The sequence below is a fragment of the Acomys russatus genome, chromosome X, assembly GCF_903995435.1.
Source record: "Acomys russatus chromosome X, mAcoRus1.1, whole genome shotgun sequence".
NCBI lineage: Eukaryota > Metazoa > Chordata > Mammalia > Rodentia > Muridae > Acomys > Acomys russatus.
In genome coordinates, this window is record NC_067169.1 from 23,240,916 (window position 1) to 23,253,898 (window position 12,983).

The window sequence follows — 12,983 nt, forward strand, 5'->3', positions numbered from 1 at the left end:
AAATTTGAGGTAGATCTAGCAAGGTTGAGAATTTGGCTTAAAGAAAACATACACACACACACCATTATACTTGATGGGAATCTTTGGGGTTTCCTCCAGTTTTAGATCTCATAGAAGCATTGTTTGATATCTAGATGGTATCTTAACTATTAAATGAGGGTGCTGAGAATCAAAGAAAGACTAAATCTGAATCCCATGTTCTTTAAATACTGAGACAACATGCTCATTTTTTTGTTTTTATTTTTATTTTTTTACATCTCGTATTGTATATACTCTAAGTGGCTAGCTTATTAGGTTGTGTTTTCCTGGTAAGTAGAACTCAAACAGTTTATTAACCATAAAACCGAAACAGAAAATAGGTCTGTTTTGCTCCAAAGCTAGCTTAATTCCCATGACACCAATTATAGAGTTAAATAAGAAGTGTTAACACTTTTCCTACCTGTTGTCCATTAATAGAATGCTTCCCAGTTTTAGTCCCAATCCCTCTTTCCTTTCCACTTTGAGAACCTTTACTATAAATTCTCCATCCACTCCTTGATATCTGATATATGGTCCTGTTCATCATTACTAGTGATTAGGAATGTATGGAAATGGGACCACCAAGTAAGGATGGAGCTTTAGTTTTATAGAGTTCAGAAGAAGTTCTGTGCACTTTTCTAATTCAAGGATTAATATTGTAAAAAAAAACCAAACCATTGCTAGCCCTTTATTTTTTTCTTTTCTTTTTTTTTTTTTGTTTTTTTTTTTTGTTTGTTTGTTTGTTTTTGTTTTTTTCAAGACAGGCTTTCTCTGGGTAGCCTTGACTATTCCTGGACTCACTTTGTAGACCAGGCCATCTGCCTGCATCTGCCTCCCAAGCGCTGGGATTAAAGGTGTGCGCCACCAGTGCCCAGCTGCTACCCCTTTTTAATTCAAGGTTTAATACTGTAGGAAAACAAACCATTGTTAGCCGTTTCCTTTAACTGAATTTGTTCAGGCTTTCTTTTTTCCTCCCTCCCTTTCTGACTCATTGTAACAATACCAGACATCCTGGTTACTAATTCTACTGGTTAATTAATTCTACTTTTAGAGCTCCTTAGCTATTTCCTTTACTTCTGTTGTCAGTGTACTTCTGAGTAATTGGTCTGTATATACAGCTTTATTCAGAATAAACAAATGCATAGTGGATTGTTGGCAATATTTCCTCATGAGGTTTCTGTTGTAATCTCATGTGATCTAGGAGATCTAGTTTATATAAGCAAAAGTTGAATTGCTTTGTGGGTTTAAGGGTCACTTTTCCTATTCTTGTTTTCCCTTCATTCTAAAACGCCTTTTGTGAATATTTGTTTATTTTTCTTAGCCTGCAGACTGCAGAGCCTTAATAGACAAACTCAAAGTTTGTAATGATGAGCAACTCCTCTTGGAACTGCAGCAAATCAAAACATGGAACATTGGCAAGGTATGTAAACCCATTATAACAAAAGACAGTGCACATGCTATTAGTACCTTGGTTTGTATGTTTTGATAATGACAAGAGAAACCACAGTGGAATAACCCGATTCCATAGTCATTTTAGTATTTAGCATATGTGAATCATAGCTCTAGAACACTGGCATTTAGCCTGAATTGTTGCCGAGAAACATTTAAAAGGAAAACCAATGTGTTGGGCCAGATAGATAGTTCAGAAGGTAAAGGCACTTATTGCCAAGTGTGTCCTGAGAGACCAAATTTGATCCCTGTATTCCTCATAATGAATGAAAAGAACCAGTTCCTCCAGGATTATCCTCTGACCTCTACACATATGCTGTGGTGCGCATGAATTGATCTTTGAAAGAGTGCAAACAAAAATTCCTGTCTTAAAAATATAAAACTATACTTGAAAGTACCCATTTAGTGTTAAACCATTGTTATTCTTTGATGAAGGGGCTCACTTGGTGGTCCAGGTTCCTCTTGGACTCTGGATCCTTCTACCACCATACTCAGCCACTTTTATTGTATTTTAATATCCTTTTTATCCTTTTCTAGTGTGAGTTATATCACTGGGTGGATCTTTTGGACCGCTTTGATGGAATTCTGGCAGATGCTGGACAAACAGTGGAGAATATGTCATGGATGCTTGTATGTGATAGGCCAGAAAAAGAGCAGCTAAAAATGCTTCTATTGGCTGTATTGAACTTCACAGCCTTGCTTATTGAGTACAGCTTTTCTCGGCATCTGTACAGTTCCATAGAGGTAAGGGAATATGTGGTTTGTTCTTAACTATAACTGTGTGTATCCACAAAGAAGGGAATTTCTTTTTCCAATGGTTGCTTGCTTTCCTTTTCATTGTGGCGTTCTTAAATTTTTCAGTTTAAAGATACAATAATAGTAAGGGAGGAATTAGCTTAGTGGTAGTGTACTTCCCTAGTATGTAGGGCCCTGGGTTGAGTCCTCAGAACTACAAGGGGAAAGAGATAAATGTAAGACTTTTCTTAGGCACAAGTACTACCCATCTTAGGGTTGGTGGGAAAGGTTCTCTATTTTGTACTTACTCTGCCTTTTCAAGGTGTAAGGATTATAGTACCTGTGTTGAAGTATTTTATGGAATATTTAATAATCCTTGTCCCAGATGATTAGAGGTGTTCCAAGTTATTCTTAAACTATTAAAATAGTTTGATTTCCTTATATCAGTGTTCTTACATTTTTCAATGTCTTCTATTATCCTAAACGCATATAGTTCTCCCATTATACCTATGGGGGGGGCGGAAATCACCTCTTTTTTGTTTTGTTTGTTTTTAGACAGGGTTTCTCTGTGTTGTCTTGGCTGTCCTGAATTTGCTTTGTAGACCAGGCTGGCCTTAAACTCAAAAGTGATCCACCTGCCTCTGCCTCCCCAGTGCTGGAATTAAAGGTGTGTGCCACCGTGCCTGGCGGGGGATCAATTCTAAGGACCCCTTCCATTACACAAAATTTTATAGATTCTTAAAAGTTTCTTATTCAAAGATAGATATTTACATGTAACCTGTATCTATCTATCTGTCTGTCAAGATTATTTGTAGTACCTATCACAATTGTCACTTTAGTTCCCGTGACCAAATTCCTGACAAGAAACAACTTAAGGGAGGGAAGTTTAATTTGGTTCCATGGTTTGAGAGAACAGAGTTCATCCTAGCAAGGAAGGTGGTAGGTAGCTTCACAGTGTTAAGAGCTCATGTCAGTCTTATACTGTGGTTATAGGAGAATCAGAAAGCTCAAGGCTCAACCATAGTTATCTACTTCTAAAAGTTGAACAACGTTGCAAAACTGTGCCACTAGCTGCTGTCCAAGCTTTCAAACATAAGCCTATGGGGGAACATTTTATATCCATATTGTAGCAGTGTGTATGTGTGGTGTTATTAATTAACCTTGCCTTAGGAATATTGACCAAAATGTGTATAGGGATGCACCTCATATATCCATGGTAAGTTGAATGTATGGATGATGTGGACTACACTCAGTTATGAGAGCCACAGTATCCTCTGTACCTACAGAAACAAAGGTACACAGAATAATCCATGAGGTTCTAAAATGGTCAAAAGGGGGCTGGGAGAGATGGCTTGAAAGTTAAGGGTACTTTCTTGCATAGGACTTGGGTTTGGATGGAGGCATACAACTATCTGTAACTCCAAGCCTTTGGAGCCGTCAGGCATGCACATGATAACACAGACAAATGTTCAGACAAAACACATAAAATAAATCTTAACAATTTTAGTGGTCAAAAACACAGTAAAAAGAATTTTCCTTTAGTAAAACTTGATTACCGCGGTATATCACTCTGTTGTATTTCCATTCTTCTCTTCCCCCTTCCCCAATTTCTCTTGGCAGTTCTGCAACTTTATTTGATAATTCAGTAAGTTAGTTCCCATCCACATTGACGAGCTGTAGATTTTTGACTGTGGTAACAAGGCACTTAAGTTACCAATGTGTAGAGCTTATTTGCTGAGTCCTCATCTTCATTATGTTTTCTGACACTTGGCCTGATACATTGAACTTTGTTCTCTTTTTGTTCCTATAGCATTTGACAACTTTATTGGCTTCCTCTGATATGCAAGTGGTGCTGGCAGTCCTTAACCTTCTATATGTATTTAGCAAAAGATCAAACTACATCACACGTCTTGGATCTGACAAGAGGACCCCACTACTGACAAGGCTGCAACATTTGGCAGAGGTGAGTCTTGGGTGAATACTGGAAAAACAGACATCAGAATATATGGTTTCTTTAAACAGACATTTCTTGTTTTGTTGAAGTAGATTAGAATCCTTTAGTTAATTTTTTTTTTGTTTGTTTTTTGAGACAGGGTTTCTCTGTATAGCTTTGGCTGTCCTGGACACACTCTGTAGACCAAGCTGGCCTCGAACTCACAGAAATCCGTCTGCCTCCCAAGTGCTGGGATTAAAGGCATGTGCCACCACACCCAGCCTTAGTTAACTTTCTGACTTGAGTACAAGTATTTGGGACAGTGTAATAAAGTTTCAAAAAGTATCTATTCTCAACTATTAATTAAATTTGAAACATTTTGTTAACTCTGCTCATGAAACAAAATCCTTTGTTCAGAACTGACAGTTCTGCTTTGGGGAAGATCAGAATTAAGGATTCTTTGTAAAAAAGAAGCATACAAGATAAAAAAAAAAAAGGTCTGGATTTGAATCTTTTTTTCTGATAACACACACTATCCTCACCTTGGAATTTGCTATTAAGTGATGTTTAGAGTAAATTTAGGGTACCTAGTCTTATAGTCAATCAGTCATCAGTTTTTTTCTAATAATGGTGAATTTTTGAAGTCAAGAGTTATTATCTTATAATAAAATTTACCTCTACCCAAAGATTGTGTAGCATTTCTAGAGGTTCATTGTTAACAGAGGATTGCTGTGAGGTTGTCTTATAATTGTTTTGCAGGGTCATTCAGTGTCCTTGTTATTGTTCTATTGCTGTGAGGCCACACCATGACCAAGTTAACTTTTAGAAGAGAACATTTCATTCAGGGCTTGTTTACACTTTTAGAGGGTTTATTCCATGGCCATCATGACCATGGAGCATATTGGCTGCATGTATGGCATTGGAGCAATAGCTGAGAGCTTATATCCTGATCCACCAGTCAGAATAGCATAAAGTTCTCCATCATGAGCCCCTTTAGTGCTAGGATAACAGTCATGTATTATTAGCACACCGACTGAAGCCTTTTAAAAATTGCTAATGTAATGGTTACCTTCTGATTGTCTCAACATTTCCGGCTATTTTTAGGTTCATTACTTTGAAAACATCTTTGTGCGACTAACAAGTTTAACAAAAATCTATGACCTATATGAAAATATAGGAAAAAAAATCACTCTATTCCAATGAGGCCTTTAATGCTTGGCCATTTTTTTTCTTGGATTTATAATTACATGCATGAAGACACAGTCTTTTCTTTTTCACTTACTATTTTTTTTAATGTCTCTAAGCATGACAAATACGTTACTTTTAGATACCTACTTATTACCATATTACCAGGGTTATATTGCAACCCCACTGCATAGATGAGTATAAATGAGGCTTAAGAGTTTGTGTATATTATTTTTTGGGGAAAATACACGGGCTTTTGGTCACTGAAAAAGTTATGAGATGTAATATTTGATGTTACTCTTAGGTGTTTGAATTGGTTGAGTATGGTTATTTCATACTTGCCCAGTTTTCCAGTTGGTACCATTAAAGCAGTTTATAGCAGTCCTGTATGCACTGCAAAACACTGCATATTAATTAGGTATAGAAATTAAAATAATGTAGTCTGTCAGTTGATCAATAGGTTCTAAAATCAGATGCAACAAATATATAAGAATTTAAATTATGGCTGGGCAGTGGTGGCTCATGCCTTTAATCTGGGGTTGGTGTTTAGGAGCACAGAGTACCTCTGCGTTTGAGGACAGCCTGGTCTACTGGGCATGTTCTAAGATAGCCAAGGCTACACATAGAAACCCTGTCTAGAAAAACCAAAGTGCGTGAGTGTGATTAATGATAAAGACGACATTAATAGAATATAAATGGATTGCTAACATCTTGTTTACTATTCAGGAGACAACTTGTTGGATGCTAAAAATAAAATCTTCGGCTTAAGATGTAGTTTAGTTGGTAGAGTGCTTTCCCGACATGCATACCTGTAATCTCAGTACTTAGGAGGATCAGATATTGAAGGCAAATCCTTGCCTACATAGCAATTTCAAGACCCATCTAGAATACACGAAGCTCTGCCTCAAAGAAAGAACAGAACCGCCCCCCACGACTGTATATAATCATTGAAGGATAATATAACAGAATATAATAATATGTTAACATAGTTATATTAACTGAAGGATAATATAGCAGGCAGGGCACATTTTAAGTTCACCACTTGGGCAGCATAAAGTTGGAGGATACTTAGTTGTTGATAAGCCTGAGCTGTAAAGTAAAACTTTTATAGAGGGATGTGAGAGGAGAAAATAAAACCAGATAGGAGTGAAGAAAAACCAGAAAGGTGTTTCCATGAAGGAATGAACCAATTCCTTTTTCTGTGTAAGCCTAAAAACTTTTAGTTGAAGAGTCTCCGTTTTCTTCCTATTTGGGTAATTTACATTTTTTCCTATTATAAACTACCGCCATAGTAAATATCCTTTGTTCATGAATATTTGGTCCATACTTAACAATAGTTGCTTTAAAATTAGTTTTAAATGAATATTTGACCTTGTGCTTTACATGTTCTTATTTAGTTAATGAAAGAGACCTTGTGTCAAATAAAACCAGGTAGATATCACCTGAGGAAAACCTAACTTTGACTTTTGTCCTTCATGGGCATGAGTTAACTAAAACTATATGCCTTGTCCCAGAAGGGTGGGGACTGCTTACTATATTTATCAATGTTTTCAACAAGTTTATGCCCTTGAGAAAGTTCCAAATTAAGCAAACATAGTAGTAGGCCCTCAGAGCTGGTCTTTCAAGAGACTAAAACAATCAACACTGCTCTTGTCCTCACTTGAGGAATGTGAACTATTTACAGCTGGTGAATTTAGGGTAGAGTCAGGTAAGCTAAATATCAAAAGGCTAGTTTGAAGAATTCTTATGAAGTTGTTTGATTCTGAATTGTTTGTCAAATGCATTCACATCTTTTCTAACAGGTAGGCTTTTGCAGTTCGCTGCTTTTCTGTTTTCACTATTACCGGTATGAAAATATTTATTAGCTAGTTGAGAAAAGAAAGGTAAAGTGTATAATTAGTTTTTCTTAGTATGTCTCTTAGTTAAATTTCTATTGCTCTATAACAGCACAACCGAGGCAACTTGTAAAAGAGCTTATTTGGGCCTCATAGTTATAGAAGGTTAATGTCTATGACTAGCATGGCCATGAGCATGTATGAAAGTGATTATTATTAATCCCACAACAGAATCAATCAAAGGGTATCTTGAAATATTCTCTGTATCTGAAATTAACCCAACACTTTCCAATCTAGCTTCAGGGAGGTTCTTAGGACCAAGACAAAAGGGAGCCACATTCCTCACCAAATATCTGAAGAACAGTCTTGTACTATAGTTGCTAATATTGTTCTCTGAAAACCTCTTGAGCTATGCCTACATAATTCACTTTGTTCTCAGCACTACTGTCTTCCAAGCTCCTAGGAAGGCCAGATAATTATAGTGCTCATCTACTTTGATAAACTGGGCGTGGTGGCGCATGTCTTTAATCCCAGCAGACTGTTCACTGTGAGTTTGATGCCAGCCTGGTCTACAAAGTGAGTCTAGGACAGCCAAGGCTACACAGAGAAAACCCTGTCTCGAAAAAAGAAATAACAACTTTGACAGTCTAAAGTCTTAAAGTCTTCCACATTCTTTGAAAGAACAGTGTGGTCAGTCCTGTCACAGCAATATCCTATTTCTTCTGTCAATAACTTTTCAATTGCTGTGATAATACAGTATGACGACGGCACCTTATAGAAGAAATTTCTTAATTTGATGCTCATGGTTCAAAGGGTTAGAGTTAATGACCATCATAGTGAGGAGCATGGCAGCAAGTGGGCATGGTGTGGAGCAGTAACTGAGAGCTTATACTTTGACTCACAGTGATGAGGTAAATTGAGCTATCTGGGAATGGGCATGAGCTTTTGAAACTGCAAAGCCCATCCTCAGTGACGCACTCCCCTATCAACAAACACCAGACAATTACACCAGTTGAGAATCAAGTATTCAAAACATAGGAGCGTATGGTGGCCATTCTCATTCAAACAACCACAGCATGGCTTTCACTCAAGAATCTAAGATATAAAGCCCTAAAAATAACCATTATGTATAACAAAAAGCCCTGCTACAAGCATCTGGAGAATAGATAAAAGTGACCCTGATTTTCTGTATTCTGTGCTTCTGGTTAATAAAGACTTAGAAAAAGCTTATTTCTCTGGGATTAGGTTGATTTTGTTGTATTTACCAGTAGTGTTTTGTAATGGAGATCTCTGAATGGCAGCTTCAGTGATATACACTGTTTTATAGGAGAGGTGATGACATGATTATATTCCTAAAGAAGGAAATAATGGGATTATATATGGAGATTATCATGTGTGCAGCTTTTCCTGGTAGACAAACAACTTGATTGTGATTGGGACCCACACTGGATTTGTAAGAATTAGGTGAAAGCGTTTGTGTTGGAGCTGGCTGGCCCAGGCACGATTTACCTTAAGGCAAGAGCAGCTTATTAAAACTTATGGTGTAGCTAAGATGACTAGCAATTATATAAACTTAAAACATATTCTGTTCTTGCCAGGTGTGGTGGTGTGTATTCTCTAATAATAACAACTTGCCTCGGGCAGAGACAAGTGATCTTTGTGAGTTAAGACCAGCCTGGTCTATATAACAAATTTTAGGCCACTCAGAGATACACTATTAGACTCTGTCTCAAGAAACAAAAAACAACTGTATTGCTGTTAAAATTTTTCCATATTTCAAAGGTGAAAGAAGATGAAGGCTGGCCCATAAGCAAAATTATATGGATGGAATTTGGGGTTTGGAAAGTTATTCAAAATTGTACTACTTATTTGAAATCTTTTATACTTTGGTAGCAAAGCATATTAGTCAATGTTCTATTGTTATGATGAGCCAGCAATAACCACAGCAACTCTATAAAGGAAAGTATTTAATTGGGACTTGCTTACAGGTTCAGAAGTTAAGTTCATTGTCAGCATGGTGGGAAGCACAACAGCATGCAAGCAGACATGGTCCTGGAGAAGGAGCTTAAGAGCTTTACATTTGGACCCAAAGTCAGAAGACAGAAAGCCTGAATTGGGCATTTGAAACCCCAAAGCGTACCCCAAGTGACACACGTCCTCCATCAAGGCCTGGCTTACTTCAACAAGGCCATACTATATGAGCCATCCCCCTCTTTTTTAAAAAAAGATTTATTTAATGTATATGAGTGCGTATATACCTGCATGCTAGAAGAAGGCACCAGATCCCAATGTGGATGGTTGGGAGTCAACATGTGGTTGCTAGGAATTGAATTTGGGATCTCTAGAAGAGCCGACAGTGCTCTTAACTGCCAAACCATCTCCCGAGCCCCGAGACCATTCTTATTCAAACCAACACTCAAAGAATATAGACTCTTAGAGCGTTTAATGTGGCTCCTGACAAGAAAAAGTATGGTTCAACTCTGGAGAAGGATGAAAAAGCAGAATGGTGAGAAAGGCCAGCTGTGATTGAATGTCAGCAAGCATGAATCCTGACAATGGAATGCAGCAACTAGCCTTGCTTATTTGTACTCTGACCTTAAGCACCCTCAAATTGCCATAAAATAGATTTCATTGTAGAAATAACTATTCGATGCACCTCCTTGCTTTGAGTCTCAAAATCTTGTTTTGCAGCTGAGTTGATGAGTATTTTTTCATTAAACACTTTATAAATAAACATGTGACCATAAGCATTGTGTCAACATTGTGTTTTTCCTTTACAAAGAGCTGGGGTGGAAAGGAGAATGGCTTTGGACTTGCAGAATGTTGCAGAGACTTGCACATGTTGGTGAGTAACTATTTAGGATATGATATTGTCTCTTTGTAAGCCTTACTTAACAATGAATGTATGGTATATAAATTGACACTTGACATCAGGACTTTGTAGAACCTGAGAAAAATACACAATGGTGGTGGTTATAGGTAAAAGTCTCAGAGAGAGTAGTATCTGTTCGTATACCCAACTCTGAGAGTTGAATTTATTGAATCAAATTGAAAGCGAGCATGCGAGCGTGCGTGCACTCACGCGCTTTAATCCCACAAAGCTGGGAACCTAGTGCACATTTTAAATTTCTGTATTTGGAGATGGCGGGAAGAAAATCAAGACCAGCTTTCACTTCATGTAGGGTTTTTTGTTTTGTTTTGTTTTGTTTTGTTTTTTTCAAGACAGAGTCTCTCTGTGTAGCATTGGCTGTCCTGGATTCCCCTGTAAACCAGGCTGTGCTCAACAGCAATCTGACTGCCTCTGCTTCCAGAGTGCTGGGATTAAAGATGTGTACCACCGTGCCCGGCCCATGATTTCTAACAGTAAAAACAAAACAAAAACCAGAAAGCACATTTACTTGTGTTCTTACACATCTATCAGAACTTTGAGCAGTGTTCAGGAATGACTGATTGGAAGTAGTTTTTAAGGATTACTTAGAACTTAATACAGGGGACTGGAGAAATGGCAGTTCAAGAGCAGTTGACCAGCACCCACAGGACAACTTAAAACATTTGTAACTCCAGGGCATCTGATAGCCTCTTTTGATCTCTACAGGCACCAGACACTTACATGGCCAAGTAGACTACATACAGGCAAAACATTCATACAAATAAAATTAAAAATATACATTTTTTGGTTTTTTGAGAGAAAGTTGTATAGCCTTGGCTGTCCAGGACTCTAAATTAAAAAAAAAAACTGAATAGTATTTTTTCATGTTTATCTTTCACCCATGTTCTGGTTATAGATTTAGGCTATCCTCCCTTCTGCTTTGTTGTCTTATACGTAGAGCTGTCTGTTTTGTTTTGTTGTTTTTCGAGACAGGGTTTTTCTCTGTGTAGCCTTGGCTATCCTGGACTTGCTTTGTAGACCAGGCTGACCTCGAACTCAACAGCGATCCGCCTGCCTCTCTCTCCTGAGTGCTGGGAGTAAAGGTGTGTGCCGCCACTGCCCAGCAAGTAGAGCTATCTGTAAGGCATACTTGGTGCCTAAGTTTTCATGTTTAACACCAGTGGATATGATCAAATTTACCTAATTTTTTCTTCTAGAAATTTTTATCCCTTAGTAATATGGCTCTGTTTTCTAGTCACATATTAGAGCAGCTTACTTTCTGACCTTAGCTAATATTCTTTAGTAAATAGCTATGAATGGATGTTAGTAATATGGTAAGCATATCTTTTATGTTAGAACATTCAGTTTAGAATTTCAATTTTGAGAACATGATACTTTATTTTAAAGAATAGTAGGTCAATTCTGAACCTCATGCGTATGAAGACTTTGTTGGTTTCTGTGGTATCTATTACTTGTTTTAGTCCTTGCTTACGTTAAGGTTGAGATTTGGCATGTTGAGAGATTTATATTCATATTGAACCACATTTAAAAAGGTATACTGTGGTAATGTCATTGTGTTTTCTCTCATGGAATAATTTTTTTTCCAAAACAGGGTCTCTCTGTGTAGCCTTGGCTGTCCTGGACTCACTTCATAGACCAGGCTGGCCTCAAACTCACAGCGAATTTGCCTGCCTCTGCCTCCATAGTGCTGGAATTAAAGGCGTGCGCCACCATGCCCGGCTTCATGAGAATGTTTTAATGGATAGGGTCATATTGTAATTTCATCTGTTAATTTTGTAAAGTTATAGGAAGATGTGCTTTGATGGTGTATTTTATTTGGTTTATTGTGTACCTATGAAGAATAACATGTAATGTGTTCCAGAATGGTATAGAAAGGCATATTTGAAATAATAGAAAAAGTGCCTGTGAGAGGCTGGCAATGAGTTTTCATAAGAATCTACTATTTACCATTCTTTATCTGCTGCGTAGCTTTTGACCCTGGTACCTGTTCTGCAATATTTCTTAAATTCATACATTACTTGGCTGACTTATCCCCACCACAAGAATAACTATAGTCAATTTATGTAGTAAAAGAATAACATAACTTAAAAGTTAAAAGCAGATGTTTAGATCTCTAAATGATAGACCTTCAATTTATGTAGTAAAAGAATAACATAACTTAAAAGTTAAAAGCAGATGTTTAGATCTCTAAATGATAGACCTCTCATTGTGCTTCCCACAAATGTCATATAAACTATGTTAAAGGCAAGGGATTAATGATACTGTTGATGTAAGAATATATCGCCAACACAGCGTGTTGTTCTAAAAGCTAGCTCTTCGAGGAAGGCATGTCTGAGTCTAAAGTGAGCTTGAGCTTGATGTCTTATTTTTCTCTTTTATACACAGAAATATCCACCCAGTGCAACCACACTACACTTTGAATTCTATGCGGATCCTGGAGCTGAGGTCAAAATTGAGAAGAGGGTGAGTCTGGTTGTTTGTTGTTGTTTATAGAATCTCCTAGTGTAAATGAGGGAATGTGCGTTTTTTTTTTTTTTTTTTTTTTTTTTTTTTTTTTTTTTAATCACTGTCCTATGAAGCTAGGTGTACCTAGAAGCTTTTCAGGAATTAATCATACGCCTACTTCTCACATCATTAGGTTTTATGTGGAACCTGCCAAAAAATAGAATCCCTTTTATCAGTGACTACCATGTTTGTGCATTTTGCTTATAGTCCCAGTTGGGATGGTAACCTAATGGTCTTAGTTGGTTTTCAGGTTTCTCTATTTAAGTCAGCCTTTAATAAGCTGTGTTGCTCGTGTGAATGTTTCAAATTCCTGGATGAGATTCAGTTTGGTGTAGAAATTCTTTAATGAATCAGATCTTTCTTCCACTTTCATTATTAAATAATATTTTTTCTAGATTAAAGTTATCTCTAAAATAAGAGAAGCCTTTCTCAT

At 37.2% G+C, this 12,983-nt stretch overlaps 2 protein-coding genes across 30 annotated transcripts in view; one reads left to right on the plus strand and one right to left on the minus strand.

Moving 5' to 3' along the window:
- Shroom2 (shroom family member 2) overlaps window positions 1-12,983 on the minus strand; it is a 1,329,704-nt gene that overhangs the window by 508,879 nt on the left and 807,842 nt on the right. The window lies entirely within an intron of this gene.
- The window catches only part of Huwe1 (HECT, UBA and WWE domain containing E3 ubiquitin protein ligase 1), a 129,668-nt gene that overhangs the window by 29,298 nt on the left and 87,387 nt on the right, over window positions 1-12,983 (plus strand). For all 29 annotated transcript variants that reach the window (XM_051142068.1, XM_051142071.1, XM_051142073.1 and 26 more), the window contains 5 exons: window positions 1,340-1,438; window positions 2,005-2,211; window positions 4,013-4,165; window positions 9,938-10,000; window positions 12,431-12,508. In XM_051142068.1, the coding sequence (XP_050998025.1) occupies window positions 1,340-1,438; window positions 2,005-2,211; window positions 4,013-4,165; window positions 9,938-10,000; window positions 12,431-12,508 (600 nt within the window). The remainder of the gene's footprint in view (window positions 1-1,339; window positions 1,439-2,004; window positions 2,212-4,012; window positions 4,166-9,937; window positions 10,001-12,430; window positions 12,509-12,983) is intronic.